At 37.3% G+C, this 21,128-nt stretch overlaps 1 protein-coding gene across 1 annotated transcript; it reads left to right on the forward strand.

Annotated features, from left to right (window-relative positions):
- Positions 1 to 711: 711 nt before the first annotated feature.
- LOC113051236 (histone H2B-like) lies at positions 712 to 1,707 on the forward strand. Its single transcript, XM_026214790.1, has one exon. It carries the CDS (start codon positions 727 to 729, stop codon positions 1,159 to 1,161), a length of 435 nt encoding a protein of 144 aa, XP_026070575.1. The 5' UTR covers positions 712 to 726; the 3' UTR covers positions 1,162 to 1,707.
- Positions 1,708 to 21,128: the final 19,421 nt, after the last annotated feature.

Here is a 21,128-nt window from a genome sequence, read left to right on the forward strand (position 1 = left end):
GGTAAATTGTAAGTAGAAATAGAGAACAATGATAAACAAGTTACCCAAAAGTATTGGCTTAAACACAATACACGTATCGAGGGTGTTTATGCTGCTCTTGAGGTGTGCTCCTCTCTATTTCATCTGAGTGCTTAACCATCTTCAAGAATCTCTTCCATCTTTATTTGACCCTCTAACTTTAACACTCAATTTTCTATTCTTAAAAAAAAAATAAAAACATAACTACTTTTCTAATTTGTTTGTGTTCTATTTTCTTTTATTATACAATTACAAAAAAAAAAAAAAAAAAACTTACACCAGCTTTGCTCTATTCTTTTTCTATTCTGTTTATTTTTCTATTATTCAAAAGCCCTTGTTATCTGTACTGTGTTTAAGCTAACAGACTTGTTATAGCACTTATATATCATTGCTCTTTGGTTGTTTGTAGGTCGCTTTGGATAAAAGCATCTGATGAATTACTAAATGTAAATGTTTTTTTTTCCAAATTCTCTTTGGTTTGAGTATTTTGGTTTATTATAGGTTTTAAACATTATACTGTTTGATGTTGAATCTGTGTGATATTTTAGACCCATTTCATTGAATAGAATAAAACGAACAAAAAGAGCGGGAAATGAAACTAAGGGGGCTGTCGGTCAAAGATGGAGCGGTGGGTGGGGCTAAAACTACCGCCTTGATTGGCCCTTGAGGTGGCCGTCTCTCTGGTAATTAGCATAGACCAGTCAATAAATGCCTCTGTCCCGCTCTCTCTCGTCATTGTCTCGTGAGGTTTTGATCTCCAGAAGCATCATGCCTGAACCAGCGAAGTCCGCGCCCAAGAAAGGCTCCAAGAAGGCCGTCACTAAGAGCGCCGCGAAAGGAGGAAAGAAGCGCAGAAAGTCCAGGAAGGAGAGCTACGCCATCTACGTGTACAAAGTGCTGAAGCAGGTTCATCCTGACACCGGGATCTCTTCGAAGGCGATGGGCATCATGAACTCTTTCGTCAACGACATCTTCGAGCGCATCGCCGGTGAGTCGTCTCGTCTCGCTCACTACAACAAGCGCTCCACCATCACTTCCCGAGAGATCCAGACCGCCGTGCGTCTGCTGCTGCCCGGGGAGCTGGCCAAACACGCCGTGTCCGAGGGCACCAAGGCCGTCACCAAGTACACCAGCTCCAAGTAGAGCTCCGCTGCAGCTCCACACACAAAGGCTCTTTTAAGAGCCACACAACTTTTCGGTCTAAGAGCTTTTGGGAGTTGTGTGGAAAACTCACGCTGTGAATGGTTTAATAAGGTCCCTGGATCTTTGTGTTTTCAATCTGCAAGTATAGTGCGATAACACACAGCTCGAATATAATTGGTTTCTTACTCAAAGCGACATTAGGGTAAAATGTTTACGTATATTTAAGTTAACACAAACAAAAAAATAAACTTTTACATCAAATACAGTTCAATCAGTTTACACCTCAAACTGCTCATTCATTGAATGCACTGTATGTGTTTTAGGCACATAACTAATGTTTTATTATTTTTATTGTTGGCTAATAAAACCTATGCTTCAGGGACCATATTCATATAACATCTAAGTCAAATGTAGCTCTTGACTGGTTGAGTTAGAAGGTGAGTAACACTAAACAACAGAAAATCAGTATTTCTCCCCAGCTGGAAATGTCATTGGCTGTTAAAGTCTTGTGTTTCTTATAATAAATTGACATGTTGCTAACACTTATTCTTTCATAATGCTCTCAGTTATGTTGATGCACACTGTATGCATTAGTGAGTGTGGTGGTGCTTATGGGGTAATGGTCACTCATGCCTTATATGAACTGTTTCAAATGCAAGACGTTGATTGCATGAGATTAAGTTTGAATATCGCAGCCTGTGCCTTTTTGTAGTGTGTACATCTACTATTTATCATCAAATTGTGTTAACTGACTAAATTCAGTATATATACGTCTGCCATATGTTGCCACCCCTCAAAAATTCCTGCCCCCTTATCGCCACCCCATCAATATTTAAGGACACCTCAGTCGTGGTATTGCTGGCCCAAGACTCGAACCCACAAACCCTAAGGTTAAGAGTCAAACTCACCAAAAGCAGTTCAGTTCTATTAAGATCTAAAAACCAACACTATCTGTTAGAACCTGCTCTCTCTCTCTCTCTATATATATTTATTTTTTTTTTTTTTTATTTATTTTTTTTTCTAAACAATATATAATGTTTGTAACTAATGGATTTGATTACAATTAAAGATATAGATGAAGAAGAAGAAGAAGAATTATACACACTCCTCCTTGTAGATCCTCTCCAGTTCTGTCAGGTTCTCACTGGCCGGAGAGAGATTCAAAAGCAATATCAGTCAATTTGGGGGGTTACATTTTCTCGTAAAATTGAAACACACAGCTTGTATCAAATGCTAAATTAGCTCAAGGTGTGTTTTACAGCTAATCTCTGCACAGTGGGATAAAAACAGAGATTAACTGAGTTTTTTCGAGTATGGGTCTGTGTGACGTTAGATGGAGAGGAATTTCCTTATATGGGTCCTGAGGCACTTCTGCCGAAAGAGCGCGCTCCCGTATAGCAGAGCACTGAGAGCACAACAGACTTCACTGATCAGAGCGAGAGCGTCACCAAATGTCACAAAAGGAGTGTGTTTTTGGTTGCCAGGGCAAGACAACCCTGCACAGATTACCAAAAGAGAAACAGCATTAAGGGACCAGTGGATGGAGTTTATTTTTACAGAGCATCAACGGAGTTGTGCAAGTGTTTGTGTTTGTTCCCTGCATTTCGAAGATGCTTGTTTTACAAACAAGGCCCAGTTTGACGACGGATTTGCACATCGTTTATTTCTTAAGGATGATGCAATCCCAACGAAAAAGGGTCACGATCGTGTGTTGGAACCGCAGGCGGTGAGTAAAACTGCTTCAAATATCTCTGTGTTGTTAACTTAGCTATCGGCGCGTAAGCACATCAAGTAAACCTTGTACACCTTTAAAGGAAAAAAAAAAGACGACATAAAGTGGAACTTAATCATTTTCCAAAACCGCTAAGCAAATATATACAGTTTCAATACATATCACATAGAGACGTTGTTGCTGCTGCTGCTCTCGTTCAGTTTCAGCCTCTGGACAACCTGGTCTCACAGAATTCCGTGAAATGTCCACGGGTCCTTAACTCAAAATCCGTGAAGCCATCACGGAATTGCCCCAAATTCCGTGACCCGGCCACGGATATTTCTCCAACGCAAGTCAATGACACTGACCTCCCGTGATCCACACACGGATACCCGTTTCAATGAAGGAGTACAGAACTCGCTGAACGGACGTGCTTTCTCATTTGGAAACGCAACATTTGAAGTATTTGTTTCTTTTCCAATATCAAATGCCATAATGACATTAACCAGACAGCTGTTGTAGTTATTGCATTGTCCTGTCATCATAAAAATTACGTTTGTTTCAGTTACAAAAGTCCCGTGATGGCACGGACCTCCACAACCTGACCTCACTCACTTGTTTAGGAACTTACAAGCTTTTCGTCGACACTGTTGCAATGACATGTAATTAACTTGCCATTTTTTCTCGTCCTGTCATCATAAAATCCAGTTTGATGGCGTTTTACACACATTTTGTCTATAGTCAGAACTAAAATCTGTGATAGGAGCACGGAGTGAGTCTGTGCTTAGATCACGGATAACTCTAACGCAAGTCAATGACACTCATCTTCCGTGGTCCGTACACGGATCGTTTCAGTGATGGAGTACAGACCTCACTCAATGGACGTGCTATCTCATCCAGAAACGCAACATTTGAAGTATTTATTTTTTTCAACACCAAATACCATGACCAACCTGACTGTTATTGTAACTATTGCATTGTCCTGCCATCATACAGATTCACTTTGATTCTGTTAGCCTAACTAAAATCTGTGATACGAGCACGGAGTGAGTCTGTGCTGAGATCACGGATAACTCTAACGCAAGTCAATGACACTCATCTTCCGTGGTCCACACACGGAAACCCAGTCTCACGGCAGTTCGTGATTTTGTCACGTAATTTAATCTATTTATTCGTGGCAGGCACACGTTTATTTCCTTATTTTCATGATTGCAGCACGTTTTTTTAAACTAATGCATTTCAACTGGAGGCATCTTTCGTGCATCAGCACAATATTTTCTGATTAATTATTATTATTATTATTTATTTTTTTCACAGGACAACAGAAGAAACTCACTGAAACTTGAAAAAAAAAAATCGGAGCTTAACTTACTGTACAAAACTGAGCAACATACTGTATTGCTGGTGACAAAAACACATTAAAACTTTTTTAGCTGTAAAATGCGCAATGGTTCTTTTTTTTACTTTTTCATTGATTTTTATTTTTTTCATAGGCCTAGATTTAATTTTTTTTAATTACAGAATTCAATATCAAGTCCTTGACACATAACTGTAACACATTTTCATATTAAGAAACAATTTAGTTTAAATAAAAAGAACAAAAAATATCTAAAAATAAATAAATTATTTATTAGCGATAGGCCTACAGATTTATTTTTTTTAATTTATTTTTTATTTTTTTACTTTAGACTCTAAAGTTAAAAGTTTTTATTAAGGCTATTGTAAAGGCTTCTTAAAAATGATGTCGCTGATGAGCCTCTGATCGCTGTCAGATTCTGTGATATGAATGTCCGCTAATGGGTTTAAGAAAATGTGCAAAGATGGCAAGTGTGGGTATTTGGACCGTACAACAGTTTAAGAAACAACAAAATGCTGTGCAAATGATAACAACAGGAATGTTTGATAAAAGGGACAAACTATCACAGACCAACCTGCCTCTGCAGCTTTCTGTCTTCTCCATTTCTGAAGGAATACCTCTCCACAAACACCACTGGGGTGACTGCTTACTTTACGTCTTTTCAGCTAAAAAATTAATACAAGGGGAAAGAAAATAAAACAGAATTATATACAGAATGTTAATAGTGATCTGTGAGCAAAATATTTAAGATATAAACAAATATGAATTGAACTGCAAGATGGGAAAAATGTTTTTTTTTTTTTACATTAAAAAGGTATTACAAGCATGGTACAGTAAATGTGATTACTGTGAAATAAGTCATATAAAAGCACATTAAAACACTACCATTACAGTGGTACAACTATAGTTAATTTGGTGATTAATGTGCTATTACTATACTACAGTAAAGCTACAGTTACTGTGGTAAAAACAAAAACAAAACAAAAAACATGGTAAATGTCTTGTTTACTGGGTTTTACCTACTTTTGTAGGTGTCATGGTTACCATGTTTTTACTACAAATACAACTTACATCTTTGAACCTGAAATGAATATAAAACGGATCCCAGGTCTGTGGCACGTCACGTGACCGATAGAGTTTAACCAGTTAGCAGCTGTGCTCATTTAGTTAAACACAATGAAACTCAAAGACAGCCTCGGATGACCGATGTAATACAGAGAGTAAACATAAGGCGCTCATCTGATTAATAAAGAAGACAGAATACGTTTTAGGACAGGCATTAAAATAGCATATTTACTACTACTCACCATAGACTGTATAACTCACCCAACCTGCGGCTCTTGCAAACTGATGGAAAGTATCGCGATGTGTGCTGAATGAGACTTCTTGAACGTGATTTCAAAGCGATAAACATCTCATGTCAGTGACGCTAGAGGCGCTTGACCACGCTTCAGTTTTTGACGCTTTGGGGTTGACGCACAGCGCGTGATGCGCGTAGTGGGAGGGGCGGCGCTGTTTATTAATTATGTATTATTATTATTTAGGTCTTTCTGTGTTGATTTGCTGTTTATTAATATTTTTAAAACTATAACGCTAAATCTATCAACATTTATTTAGATGTTATCATGTATTCATTCATTTCTTTATTTTAATTATATTATTTCGGTCTTATTACAGGTGAAATATTACAGTAAGCCAGAACACGGGCCGAGCGGGGCTCATTCTAAACCCATTAGCGGACATTCATATCACAGAATCTGACAGCGATCAGAGGCTCATCAGCGACATCATTTTTAAGAAGCCTTTACAATAGCCTTAATAAAAACTTTTAACTTTAGAGTCTAAAGTAAAAAAATAAAATAAAAATAAAAATAAATAAATCTGTAGGCCTATCGCTAATAAATAATTTATTTATTTTTAGATATTTATTGTTCTTTTTATTTAAACTAAATTGTTTCTTAATGTGAAAATGTGTTACAGTTATGTGTCAAGGACTTGATATTGAATTCTGTAATTAAAAAAAAATTAAATCTAGGCCTATGAAAAAAATAAAAATCAATGAAAAAGTAAAAAAAGAACCATTGCGCATTTTACAGCTAAAAAAGTTTTAATGTGTTTTTGTCACCAGCAATACAGTATGTTGCTCAGTTTTGTACAGTAAGTTAAGCTCCGATTTTTTTTTCAAGTTTCAGTGAGTTTCTTCTGTTGTCCTGTGAAAAATTAAATAATAATAATAATAATTAATCAGAAAATATTGTGCTGATGCACGAAAGATGCCTCCAGTTGAAATGCATTAGTTTAAAAAAACGTGCTGCAATCATGAAAATAAGGAAATAAACGTGTGCCTGCCACGAATAAATAGATTAAATTACGTGACAAAATCACGAACTGCCGTGAGACTGGGTTTCCGTGTGTGGACCACGGAAGATGAGTGTCATTGACTTGCGTTAGAGTTATCCGTGATCTCAGCACAGACTCACTCCGTGCTCGTATCACAGATTTTAGTTAGGCTAACAGAATCAAAGTGAATCTGTATGATGGCAGGACAATGCAATACTTACAATAACAGTCAGGTTGGTCATGGTATTTGGTGTTGAAAAAAATAAATACTTCAAATGTTGCGTTTCTGGATGAGATAGCACGTCCATTGAGTGAGGTCTGTACTCCATCACTGAAACGATCCGTGTACGGACCACGGAAGATGAGTGTCATTGACTTGCGTTAGAGTTATCCGTGATCTAAGCACAGACTCACTCCGTGCTCCTATCACAGATTTTAGTTCTGACTATAGACAAAATGTGTGTAAAACGCCATCAAACTGGATTTTATGATGACAGGACGAGAAAAAATGGCAAGTTAATTACATGTCATTGCAACAGTGTCCACGAAAAGCTTGTAAGTTCCTAAACAAGTGAGTGAGGTCAGGTTGTGGAGGTCCGTGCCATCACGGGACTTTTGTAACTGAAACAAACGTAATTTTTATGATGACAGGACAATGCAATAACTACAACAGCTGTCTGGTTAATGTCATTATGGCATTTGATATTGGAAAAGAAACAAATACGTCAAATGTTGCGTTTCCAAATGAGAAAGCACGTCCGTTCAGCGAGTTCTGTACTCCTTCATTGAAACGGGTATCCGTGTGTGGATCACGGGAGGTCAGTGTCATTGACTTGCGTTGGAGAAATATCCGTGGCCAGGTCACGGAATTTGGGGCAATTCCGTGATGGCTTCACGGATTTTGAGTTAAGGACCCGTGGACATTTCACGGAATTCTGTGAGACCAGGTTGCTCTGGATCTGATTCTGGATCATAAATAAACGCTGAATCTGATTGTAAGCCATGGTTTGTTTTGGATGTTTTTTTCCTCACGGTAATGTAACAACTTCCAAACGCTCTCAACGCAAAAGCCTACTCGCGTTCGTGATTCTTTAGCTCCGCCCACACGTCACGCCTCCAGACACTGGTGTTTTTCCGAAAATAAATTGGCACAGACTATTTTTCTCTTATAAATATAATAAAACTAAAGACTTTTTGGAGATATGAAGGATGCAGTACTACTCTATAGGTACTCAAGATTAACAGGATATTGAGTGAAAATGAGAATTTCTCCCCCCCCCTTGGGAACTTGGCTAGCACTAACATTAACAGTAAAAGTTAACTTCCAACTTTGAAGAAACACCACAAACGCTGATTAAAAATTCAAATACTTTACCTTTGAATTTACTTCTCTCCTCTTCAGTGACCACTATCCGAAAATTAAATAACTCCGAGATTAAATCCTCCGTGGACAAATGTCGAAGCGCCATCCTCCCACCTTTGATCGACACTGACAGAGACTGACAGTTGGATCACTGTCGATTCACTCATGTATCCTTCCGCGCTGCAATATTTATGCTTCCGCCGAGTCAAACTCTGGTTAGCCTGTAGCTAGATCCTTTCAATAGAACACAACTTAAAGCGTTAACAATTATTTGTCTGTTTTATTCTAATATAAATAGGGTAAAGGGTTTGAAAATCAAATTCTTCAATACTGTTTGTGAATATAAATGATTACATAATCCCCATTAACATGATTATAAATTATTCAAAGGGATACTTCACAAAAAAAAAAAAAAAAAAAAAACATTCTGATTTATTTTGCCCATATCTCAAAACTTTATGGTTAATTTAGTTTGACAATTATTGAGATTGATAGTATAGGTTAACTTGTGTTTCTATAGAGAGATGACAATTTCAGCATCCACTAATTCCTGCCATTTTATATTTAAACATTAAAGTACAAATATGTAAGGGACAAATATGTACCTTACACCTCAAAAAGCTCACAATGTACAATTAAAGGTGCATAATTGGTCCTTAAAGGTGCACAATTGTACCTTAAAGATACATTTTTGTACTTTAAAGGTTACATATGCAAAGTTTGGACCTGTATTGTACCTCTTTTTCTAACAGTGTAGGTTTTGGCTAAACCCCGAATGTTTACATCGTCTGGCTCCGCCCCTGCACATCATAATGCTGCCACCACCATGCTTCACTGTTGGGACTGTATTGGACAGGTGATGAGCAGTGCCTGGTTTTCTCCACACATACCGCTTAGAATTAAGGCCACAAAGTTCTATCTTGGTCTCATCAAGCCAGAGTCCTTCAGGTGTTTTTTAACAAACTCCATGGGGGCTTTCATGTGTCGTGCACTGAGGAGAGGCTTCCATTGGGCCACTCTGCCATAAAGCCCTGACTGGTGGAGGGCTGCAGTGATGGGTGACTCTCTACAACTTTCTCCCACCTCCCGACTGCATCTCTGGAGCTCAGCCACAGTGATCTTTGGGTTCTTCTTTACCTCTCTCACCAAGGCTCTTCTCCCCCGATAGCTCAGTTAGGCAGGATGACCAGCTCTAGGAAGGTTTCTGGTCATCCCAAACGTTAAGGATTATGGAGGACACTGTGCTCTTAGGAACCTTAAGTGCAGCAGAAATGTTTATGTAACCTTGGCCAGATCTGTGCCTTGCCACAATTCTGTCTCTGAGCTCTTCAGGCAGTTCCTTTGACCTCATGATTCTCATTTGCTCTGACATGCACTGTGAGCTGTAAGGTCTTATATAGACAGCTGTGTGGCTTTCCTAATCAAGTCCAATCAGTATAATCAAACACAGCCGGACTCAAATGAAGGTGTAGAACCATCTCAAGGATGATCTGAAGAAATGGACAGCACCTGATTTAAATATATGAGTGTCACAACAAAAGGGTCTGAATACTTAGGACCATGTGATATTTCAATTTTTCTTTTTTAATCAATCTGCAAAAATTTAAACAATTCTGTGTTTTTCTGTCAACATGGGGTGCTGTGTGTACATTAATGAGGAAAATAATTGAACTTGATTTTAGCAAATGGCTGCAATATAACAAAGAGTGAAAAATTTAAGGGGGTCTGAATACTTTCCGTACCCACTGTGTGTATATCTGTAGCCTATCTAGTAGCCTTTGACTGATGACCAAAATCAACATTTATGTTGCCTTCTTCACCATTTCCTAAAGATATTGGCCCAGTCGGGGGTTGATCTGAAAACCATATATTTGCCCCATTATTGGGGATTCTTACATTATTATATATGTATAGTAAGTTAAATATTACATTAACATTACATTTACATTTATTCATTTATCAGACGCTTTTATCCAAAGCGAATTACAGATGAGGACAGTGGAAGCAATCAAAAACAACAAAAAGAGCAAATAAGTGCTATAACAAGTCTCAGTTAGGTTAACACAGTACACGTAGCATGGGGTTTTAAATAATTTTAGAAAACAGATAGGATACAAAAAAAGAATAGAGCAAGCTAGTGTTAGAGATCTTTTCACACACACACACACATACACACACACACACACACACACACACACACTTTTGCTGCCGCGTTCTGGATTAATTGTAAAGGTTTGATAGAACTGGCTGGAAGACCTGCAGAGAGAGCATTACAATAGTCAAGCCCGGACAGAACAAGAGCTTGAACAAGAAGTTGTGCAGCATGTTCAGAAAGAAAGGGCTTGATCTTCTTGATGTTGAATAAAGCAAATCTGCAGGATCGGACAGTTTTAGCAATGTGGTCTGAGAAAATCAGCTGATCATCAATCATAACTCCAAGACTTCTAGCTGTTTTTGAAGGAGTTATAGTTGATGTGCCTAAATTGATGGTGAAATTGTGATGAAACGATGGGTTTGCTGGAATCACAAGCAGTTCTGTCTTGGCAAGGTTGAGTTGAAGGTGATGGTCCATCATCCAGGAAGAAATGTCTGTTAGACAAGCTGAGATGCGAATAGCTACCGTCGGATCATCAGGATGGAATGAGAGTAGAGTTGAGTGTCATCAGCATAGCAGTGATATAAAAAGCCATGTTTCTGAATGACAGAACCTAATGATGCCATGTAGACAGAGAAGAGAAGTGGTCCAAGAACTGAGCCCTGAGGCACCCCAGTAGTTAGATGTTGAGACTTGGACACATCACCTCTCCAAGATACTTTGAAGGACCTATCTGATAGGTAAGACTCAAACCATTGAAGTGTGGTTCCTGAGATGCCCTTTGCCAGTAGGGTTGACAGGAGGATCTGGTGGTTAACCGTGTCAAAAGCAACGGAGAGATCAAGCAGGATAAGTACTGAAGATTTGGATTCTGCTCTTGCCAGTCTTAGAGCTTCAACAACTGAGAGCAAGGCCGTCTTATATTACATAGTCGAACATCACATTCAGAGCTCAAAATACATTGTTCATAATATTCTTGATTTTAGTTTTCTCTCATTGACAAAATGTGGTCTTACATGGGTCATAAAGTCAAAATGCCAGCTTAAGCTCTTGAATGAGTTCAAATCTATCAAGATATGACCTTCATTCATTCATTCTTCCATTCATTTATAGGTGTAGATGTATTTAGATCAAACATGCTTTAAGATGTAAATTCAGGCAGTCAAATACTCCAAATGATCATAAAATAATTCCTGGTATCTGCCTGGTTTCATAGAGAGGAACATAAACTTTAAAGCAAAATGGTAGTGTTTAAGGACTCTTAGATCATATGATTCATTACATGAGGCTAATCCAGCAATCAAAGTTAATTTAGGAAAGTTGGACAACTGAATGGGCAAGACCAGGCAGTGTTTGTTTCATTGGTAATTATCATCTTTATTGTATTATGTTTCAATATACTCATTATCACTAGGTTAATAAGTTGATTATGAACAATCATTATGAACAGCTCGTGTTATTACTTATTTTGGGCATGCTGTAATAAAGCTTGCAGAGGGAAAGTGTTTTTGTAATATTACTTTCTTTAGTATTCAGACAAAACTAATAACACTACTACAGATAATAAATACATTACTAAAAATGAAAGTTTCCAACATTGTTCATTTTCACTGCATTACAGATGATTAGAAGGTTAAAACTGTTTAAAATAAATTTAATTTGCAGTATATTTGAGTTGATAGCTTGTTTTGGTCCCACAGTCTCCTAGTCGAGGAGTGAAATCATGCAGTATAATTCACATATAACCAAACTGAATATTATCATATAAACATGATTTGGTAAAGGTTGTCTTGTTCTTGTGCAGTCTTGCTTACACATCTAGCTGAGAAGAAAGAGGAAAGTTTTGAGCATTCCCAGTGTCACTGGAGGATCGTCATTTAGCTTATTTTATACTCTGAATGACACCATTCAGTAATCCATGATCTCTGCAGAGAAAAGAGAATTAAATCTTACACTGACAATAAACTACAGCTGAAGCATTACATCTGTACCTTCTAAATTTTAAACACAATCAAACTTAACTACTGACAAATGCTTGGCAATTATGAAACTTGTGTTTTATGACTCTGAGTTATAAAGTATTGCTGTACTTACAGTTGTTATTATATCTGATGTTGTAGGCGACTGGTCCTCTGATGGTGAAGCCCAGGTAGAAAGACACCTGGCCTGGTTTGCACACACTGGATGGATTGTGAGGAGTGACTGGAATCTGTTTTCCATCTTGAACAGCAAATACTCTGTGATTCTTGACCTTCCCGTTGATACGTTGAAGACATCCGACTTCCACATTTTTGTCTCCTTCAGTGAGGAGCTCCAGAACAGTTTGATGTAGTTTTGAGTGAACTAGTCTCAAACCGTTATCACTTCTTATAATTCAAGGAAAAATATTATCTGGCCATGAAAACATTATCCTATCATGAAATAGGATGTACAAGACATAATGGAATCCAAATGAGGGAGGGAGAGAGAGAGAGAGAGAGAGAGAGAGAGAGAGAGAGAGAGAGAGAGTGAGAGAGAGAGAGAGAGAATGAGTGAGAGAGGATGAGAGAGAGAGGTGAGAGAATTAGGCGCAATCACAGAATAAGCTCAGTTGTGCTCAGTTTTGTTAGGTCATAAACTCGCAGAGAGTAACCCTTGAAAGAATCAAATCACCTAAAAAAGGTAATAGACAAACTTTAAGCAGCATTTAAATCTCCATAGAGAATGATAATTGCATGTTGTCTCTTTGTGACTCGACAGACCAGCGTGCGTTGAACATTTTTCTTAAGAAAGATTGTATTTCTGAAACGATGCATCTTTTATTTGTCGTTGACACAGTCAAATTTTTACGATTATAAAGATACCATAAATGGCATATATATATATATATATATATATATATATATATATATATATATATATATATATATATATATATATATATATATATATAAACATGACATTACATTCATATGCAGAATTACACACATTTAAAGTCTGATTAACACATGATAAAACTGCAGATACTCCCATTTATATGGGGAAACATCTACTGCACAAAAAGGCAATCCTCAATACATTTAGAACACATTGAGAAAATAAAAGGGTACTATTCTCTTTTCTAAGAGTTAGCTTTCCTGTCCCGTTTGTTAGGTCATAAAGTTTTACGACCTGGTCAGGGGGTAGGGTTACAACTCATGATTCAATTTGAGAACATTAAAATTAGGAGAAACATTTCCAATTTACAAGTCAGCAACCTCGCATAACAAGGATTAACCATTTCATGCAACACACAAACCTATTCAAAATACATATTATTAAGGACTTACATAAAGAGCGTAAAGAAAAGTTTGTTTGTGTGTGTGTGTTGTGTGTGTGTGTGTGTTGTGGAATGTGTTTCGTTTCTCCTTTGAGGCTGCTCAGGTGACTGTGGAATTTCTCGTCCAGAGTGTCATAAATAATTTAAATTTGGGATGCACCGAATCCAGATTTTTTGGGTTCGGCCGAATACTGAATCCACTGTTTAAGATTCAGCCGAATCCGAAACCGAATCCTACTCGCATCCTCATTCCATTAACACAGTAAATCACATTAATGAAGTAAATAACATCCACCGAAGTGTATTTTTCATTTTATTAAAAAAAAAAAAAAAAAAAAAAAAAAGATTAGCAAACATTATACCAGGATGAGAAAAGTGGGAAAAATTATTTTGACAATTACCATAAACCTAGGCTTACCCAGGTACAAGCCAAAACCTTTCAATAAATGTGCAACAATGCAAAGAAGAGTGTTATTCTTTTCTTTTTTAAACCAGAATATGTTTGGTGACAATATGGTGTTATTGAACATTTACTCAATAAACATGGATAGTAGGCAGTTTTTCGTTTATAACAGTAGGCTAGGCTTCGATTAGAACAGTAGCCAAATATTATGAAAAATATTACGGAAGAACACACACATGTCCTGCATCATAATTAAATTAATGTAAAACCTCTAACCTTTCACATGAAATTTCCTTTAAAAAAAAAAAACAAGACGCTCTGCATTAACAGGTGTCAGCCGGTTGCGAGTGTGGGAACGAATGTCCCCAGCAGTACTGAAAAGTCTCTCACTTGGCACAGATGTTGGTGGCACACAGTGGAAATCGCTGCCGGTTTGTCTTCCCCCACTGAAAAGGCATCAAAGTGCCAGTGTCATTGGATGAACATTGCTTAACTTGTTTTATACTCTGAATGACACCATTCAGTAATCCATGATCTCTGCAGAGAAAAGAGAATGTAATCTTACACTGACAATAAAATACAGCTGAAGCTTTACATTTGTACCTTCTACATTTTAAACACAATCAAACCTAACTACTAACAAATGCTTGGCAATTATGAAACTTGTGTTTTATGACTCTGAAGTATAAAGTACCCACATGGAAAGAACCTATATGAGGATATATACGCATATATATGCTGCAAATATGCACATATATGATAATATATATGCTGCATATATGCGTATATATGCCACATATAGGCAAAATTGAGGTGCATATATGTGCATATACAGGAAATATAGGTCTCTTGTATTGCTTCTTCATATCCACATATAAGCCCTATACAAACAAGATATGTCTTCTAATGGCAGTATCTGGTCATTTTGTAGCTCATATCCTATTTTTGACTGTCATACATGATGCCTAGCTCATATTTTCTATTATCAAGGCAAAAACTAAGAATTAACAAAAAAAAAATTATGCAAGAACTTATGTATGTGCGAATACGTGAAATTGGTATCACATGTAATTGGCATGTTATGGAATTTAACTATGGCAATATATTAACATGATATACTGAGCCGGAGAGTAACGGAGTACATTTACTTGAGTAAAGTACTTAAGTACAATTTTGAGGGATCTGTACTTTACTCGAGTATCTTTTTTGCGGAGTACTGAGTATTGTACTCTTTACTCTGCTACATTTCTATCCATAACCGTAAGTACCCATTACTTCTTTGGCCCCGTCCACACGGAGACTGATCTTTTTTTTCCCTTGTCTCAAGAAATATCCATGTCCACACAAAACCGATGTAGAATACATGCCAGACCAGCATGTGGCGCTGTAATTCTGCCACAGAGTCCGTGTTAATGTTAACGTTCAGTGTCTGTTCATGTTTTTGTTGCTGTTACGTGATGTAGTGGTGTTTGACTAGGGGCGAGACGTGGGCTAATGACTCCATATTTTCAGAAAATTTACGGATTCGCCGTCCAGACGAAACGCTAAAGCGGCGTTTTCAAATATATCCACTCTGGGACCCGGTTTCAAAACATCGGTTTCACTCTTCCAAAACGCCAGATCCGTGTGGATGAAAATGCCTATCCGCAAAAAAAATAGTGCGGCGAAAAGAAAAAGAGGAAAAAATAAAAATCTCGGACACCCTATAAAAACGACACTGGATAGTGCAGAAAGGAAGAGGAGGAGGATGAGGCGCGTCATGACAGACCTTCAAAGAATAATATAGATTTATATATTTTTTTCTGTTCAGGTTTTTGTCTTATTTTTGTTCTTGTACTATTTCATTGTTCTTGTAAATACATTTTTTTTTTTTATTTATGTTGCCTAGCAGTTTTTTTTTTTTTGTCTTATTTTTGTTCGTGTACTATATTTTTTGTGTTATACTATTTGATTGATCTTGAGTAAGTAAATAATGTACATTTCTACATTTTTGGACTTTTATTTATGTTGCCTAGCAGCTATGGATTTTAATTTGACTATTATAGGTGAACATATAGGTACATATATACGTGCATATAGGTTTATGTAGGCAACATATATATGTGTGCATATATGTACATATAATATAGGAAAACGGCCAATTTTATATTTGTCACATATATTAAAAACCTATATTGAAACATATATGTTTATATAGGTTTTCTTCCATGTGGGTATTGCTCTACTTACAGTTGTTATTATATCTGATGTTGTAGGCGACTGGTCCTCTGATGGTGAAGCCCAGGTAGAAAGACACCTGGCCTGGTTTGCACACACTGGACGGATTGTGAGGAGTGACTGGAATCTGTTGTCCATCTTTAACAGCAAACACTTTGTGATTCTTGACCTTCCCGTTGATACGCTGAAGACATTCCACATTTTCATCTCCTTCAGTGAGGAGCTCCAGATCAATTTGATTTAGTTTTGAGTGAACCAGTCTCAAACCTTTTTTAAGGGGTTTTAAGGCATGAACCAGTCTCTGCAGACCTCTTTCTTTCCCAAAGAAGAACATAGGCACCAGACAGCGACCGCGGAGGAATTGTCCATACGTGCTCTCATATGACTCGCTCAGATATTGGACACAGATTTCTAGATCTGGAGGGTTTGCATTTGCTTTCTGTGCTTCTTCAGGCCAAAAGAGCAAAAGGACCAAGAGGTAAAACTCTGGGCTTCTGCCTTGAGCTTTTGTTGTCCAAAGTTTCTGTAACCTGGACTGAAGACTTTCAGTTTTTTCAGATGATACTCCGGACAAACTCAAGATGATGTTGGCAAGAATGCAGAGAATGATTTGTGTTTCATTTTCTGACCAGGGTTTTTCAATTCCACTCAAATTTTGTTTACACTCATTGATGTCTGATTTTAAGAAATGGAGAAGTCCTCCAAAAGACTTCTTTTTTTTCTCATTCAGGGTCGTTTCTTCAGTCTGAGTGTCCTGTGTAAAATACCGCTTATAGCAATCTTCAACATCTCTACGGAAGTAGTCTGGTTCCTCCTCTTTGAAGCTCGGTTTGGAGTATGCAAGATACCATTCAAAGAAATCATATTTCTGCTCAACACCTTCTCTGAGATGATTGATGAAGTCAATGTTTGGCATCAAATCAATAATGTCCTTGCAGACCTGTAGAAAACCGAAGAGGGCCCTGTTGTTGAATGTGGTGTTAGGGGTTTCTAACTCTTCTTTAGCTGCTTTCTCTTCGGCTTGAAATGCATCGATGGCATCGTTTGCAATGTCCAAACGTGTCTTTATATCTGTGCATGGTTTTCCCGCTTTCTTCCACCCTCTTTGAGTCCAGATCCGTGACAGGTGGTTTTTGTGAACTTGCCCCAGTGTGTCCCTAATATGAGAATTTATTTGGTCTCTATCAATCGCCTCAGTTGCCCAATTTGTTGCCTCTTTATATTTGTTTTCTCCATTCATCTCAATGTAATACAAACGTGCCAGTGCTTGAGGATAGAAAGAGTCTGTTGAGAACAATTTTGAAGCAAACTTCAATAAACTAATGCATTGGTTAGGTTTATTTTCCCTAATGATGTCAAGAATAAGTTTGGAAAACTTTTCCTTTTCTATCAGAGCCTTAGGCCTTGTGATGAACATGCTCTTGCAAATTTGTCCATAATTACTCTCGTTTCCTTTCACCATGCTGTTCAAGAAGTCAAAAGCGATGTCATATCTTGTCAGTTTGTGCTCAGTGAGCATTTTTAGACAGGCATCAGCAATCAGTGGATGTGCCAGACGAATGCAGTATGCTTTCTGTTCTCCTAATGAGAAAATGACCAAGAGATCCTTGAAAGGCTTTATTATTCTTTCCAGAGAATGTTTTCCCTCATCAGTGGACCATTCTTCTTCTTTAATGAAATCCTCACAGAAAATCTTCAACAAGTGTGAACCTGGGACATATGAGTTTATCAAAGCCAGAAAACTGAGAAGTCTTGTGCTGCTTGACTTCGTGTCTTTTTCAATATGTTCCACCATTTTTTCTGTGATCAGTTTCTCTGCATCTTCTTTCTTGAAACCTCCCTGAATGATGTTAAAGGCATGAAACTTCGGTGACATTTTCTTGTATTTCTTTTTAATCTCCTGCCTTTTCTGAGCAAACTTGTCCTTCTCCTCTGGTAAGAGCTCCATTTTCAGCTTCACGTCGCCTGGCGCTCGAACAGCGCTCTTGCTAACAGCATTGATGATGATGAATGCAGGATGGTCACTTTGATCAGTGTATTCAAGCTCTGACAGCAGGCTCTTTATGAAGTATCGTAGGGGCTTATTGTCTTCATTATTCAACAGAAGCAGCACAGGATCCTTTTGCCTCACATATTCTCTGTGCAATTCATTTACCATACTTTCAATCTCTGTCTCAAATACTTTATCTTTATTTTCTGCAGTCTCTGTTTTGAATGATTTTGTCAGGGAATGACATGTGAACTCTTCACTCAAGTCTCTCAGTACTTCACTGGCTAGTGTTAATCCATCGCTGGCTTCATGGTACAACAGATCTGTGATTGCGACTCTCCTTAGGCCTTTTCCCTGTAGTCGGATCTGTTGCAGAAGCTTTTCTTTGAATTGTGTTATATCCCCTTCAGGGAGTCTTGGAGGAAGAATCATTGTGTCTTTTAGAGTGAAGTCTGTAGGGATGCAGTTTAGAATGATCACCGCTGGAGTTTTCGTATTGATGTCCCTCTCATGGATTTCTTCAATCAGGTCTTCCCAGAGAACATTCTTGATAGGCAGATCATTTATCTTTTCTCTGGTGTCCAGTAACAGCAGCACAGTTCTCCGATTTGTTTTTGGGTGTTGTTCATTAGACAGCAGAAAGAGGTCCAGCACTTGTTTGGACAGCTCTTTGGTGTCTAGATCTGAATCGATCACTTTGGCACATCTGAGATCTTTCCGGAAATGCCAAAGCACCTGCATGGAGAGAGTTGAGCCTCCACTCCCGGGCTGGTATCGCAAAGAAATATCAGTGATGAGACAGCGTTTTCCTTTTCTTTTCTCAATTAACTCTATTAAATCATTAAAGCCATCCCTTTCAACCAACGGTACGTTCTCTGGGTAAAAATTCAGCCACTTTTGTTGAGCTCCTCTAAGAAACTGAGCCTGATGCTGTCTAGGTCGATCAGGGTGAACGTCTTCAGTCTCGAACATATTGGACCATACAATGTCAAGGCATGACAGGGACTCTCCAAATGTAGCTTCAACGGGGATCTTTTCACTGGGATTATATGAAGGTAAGTGGTACATCATCAGTCCTGTTTTATTTGGTCTTTTTACTGGCTAGAGTAGAGATCTTTGTGTGAGATGTCACTCAAAAATGTTATTAAATTCCTGTGTGTCCTTATTCCAGAATAAAGACAAGTAATGGCTGAATAAAAACAAAAGAACAATGATGAATGATCAATAGAAGGTTTGCTGAGTGAGAACAAAAGAAAAATGCATGTCACATACATTGGGCAATACATATAAAAAAAAAGAGATGCCTAATTTATAGTTGTAGAGAAAACATCATCAGTATTAAAATGAATCATGATCAGACGTGTGAGTTCAGCTTTATTGTGTTTCTGCATATTTTTTTTTCACCACAGCCACACGTTTTATTCATGCAGGAACTATATCATGTATATATTAACTCAAAAGGGAAATATAATTAATAACAATGAATCGTAATTAGGACTGTCAGTTTAATGAGTTAGATTAATTAGGTATGAAAAATAATGTGAATATGATACTTTAACACAGTTAACGCGCCGCCCCCGGACCTGCAACATCTTATATTTCATACATTTGACTGTTGACAAATATAGGCAACAGCTCCATAAATGCAGTTATGTCCTTAAAATCAAGATATTGGTCTAATATTTAACAAGCGATATCACACGAGTGCTGTTTTTGTCACACATAGCACAAGTACAAATGTGATTTTATACAACAGTTAATATTGTGTTATATTTTGAACACAATATTGTGTGTTTTTGCATATTACCTACGCAGCCACTGCAGAGCTTGTATGTGTCTGTGAGCAACATTGCAGTGTTTCGTTTCTGAATGAATCCTTGATTTAAATCAATCGTGTGAACCAATGATTCAAAGGTCCATTCATAAAAAGCCATTTACTTAATTCTTGAATTAATCAGCTGTTTGAACAAATTAAATGAATGAATGGCTATAGTAAGTAAGAAGGATGAATAATAATAATAATAATAATAATAATAATAATAATAATAAGTAAAATATTAAAGTAATAGTTCAAAAAAAATAAAATTAAAAAAAATAATAATATGTCATAATTTAGAGGAAAGCAGGCATTTGGATCAAAGCACTGTGAGCCAAGGAGGGGAGACTCAAAATGTTTCTAAACTTAAAATGCATGTTTGCCCCGTTTGTGTTGTTTTATTACTTAAACAATTATTTAACCTATAAAACATTTTTATTTATAATACACAGGTGGTTATTAATCATAATTTTAGGGGGGGGGCAAGCCACAGCACAAAATACACGAAATAGGCTAAAGCTTGCCGCAAAACATCACCAAAAGTAATTACCATAAATGTGTCAGGGGGAAATAGTAAGGACATATTCTAATTATTTACTAATAAACTAGTGTTTTCTGAGTCAGTGTCACAAGGAAAGAATTTGTCGATGGACACGCCTTTAGAGAGAAGTGCATCTTTACAGATTATGATTATAATGAAAGAGTTTTTGTTTTTGATTTGTTTTATTTCATTAAGTAGTAATTTAAAGCTTTCTAAAGACATATTTGATTGATATACATGTCTGTGAGACATGTTATCACTGAGTTTCGGTTCAGTTTTGTAATCCTGTTAAAGACTAAACGCAGAAAGCGCATCATGTTTTGTTTTCTTTATTTTATAAAAGCACAACGTTTTGTTGATATTGTGAGTGCACACAAATAAAAGTAGAACAAATTATAACTATAACCGTTATGAGCAAAAATAACACATACGGTTGTCAGTCCTGTATTAGTATGGTTATGATCACACAGTATGAATACAACCACATTCTCAGTAAACACATGCTGTCTGAACGAAACCGAACCAGACAGAGACTGTTGACCTCAACATCATGTTTGGATGCTGCTAGAATTATCTGTTAACCCTTCAGAGCCTTTAGAACTGATGTCAGTATGACTGTTATATATTGTTTATAAGCTATTATTACTATTGTTTCTGTACTTTAAGTTAGTTTGAGTCAGGCTCCTCTCACTTTGGAAGTGTCTTCAGTAAACTTTCTGTCCACCGACTCAACTATAAATGTGACTCCTGCTCTTCATTGAGCTCATCGGTCTCTCGGATGTGATTCCTCTGCACTATGGACCCTTTACAGATTTCCACACTTCTCAAAAGATAAC

This window comes from Carassius auratus, chromosome 32 (assembly GCF_003368295.1).
Source record: "Carassius auratus strain Wakin chromosome 32, ASM336829v1, whole genome shotgun sequence".
Classification (NCBI taxonomy): domain Eukaryota; kingdom Metazoa; phylum Chordata; class Actinopteri; order Cypriniformes; family Cyprinidae; genus Carassius; species Carassius auratus.

What these genes read in the sequence shown, in the direction of transcription:
- LOC113051236 (XM_026214790.1), top strand. Translation starts at nt 727, where the DNA reads ATGCCTCTGTCCCGCTCTCTCTCGTCATTGTCTCGTGAGGTTTTGATC.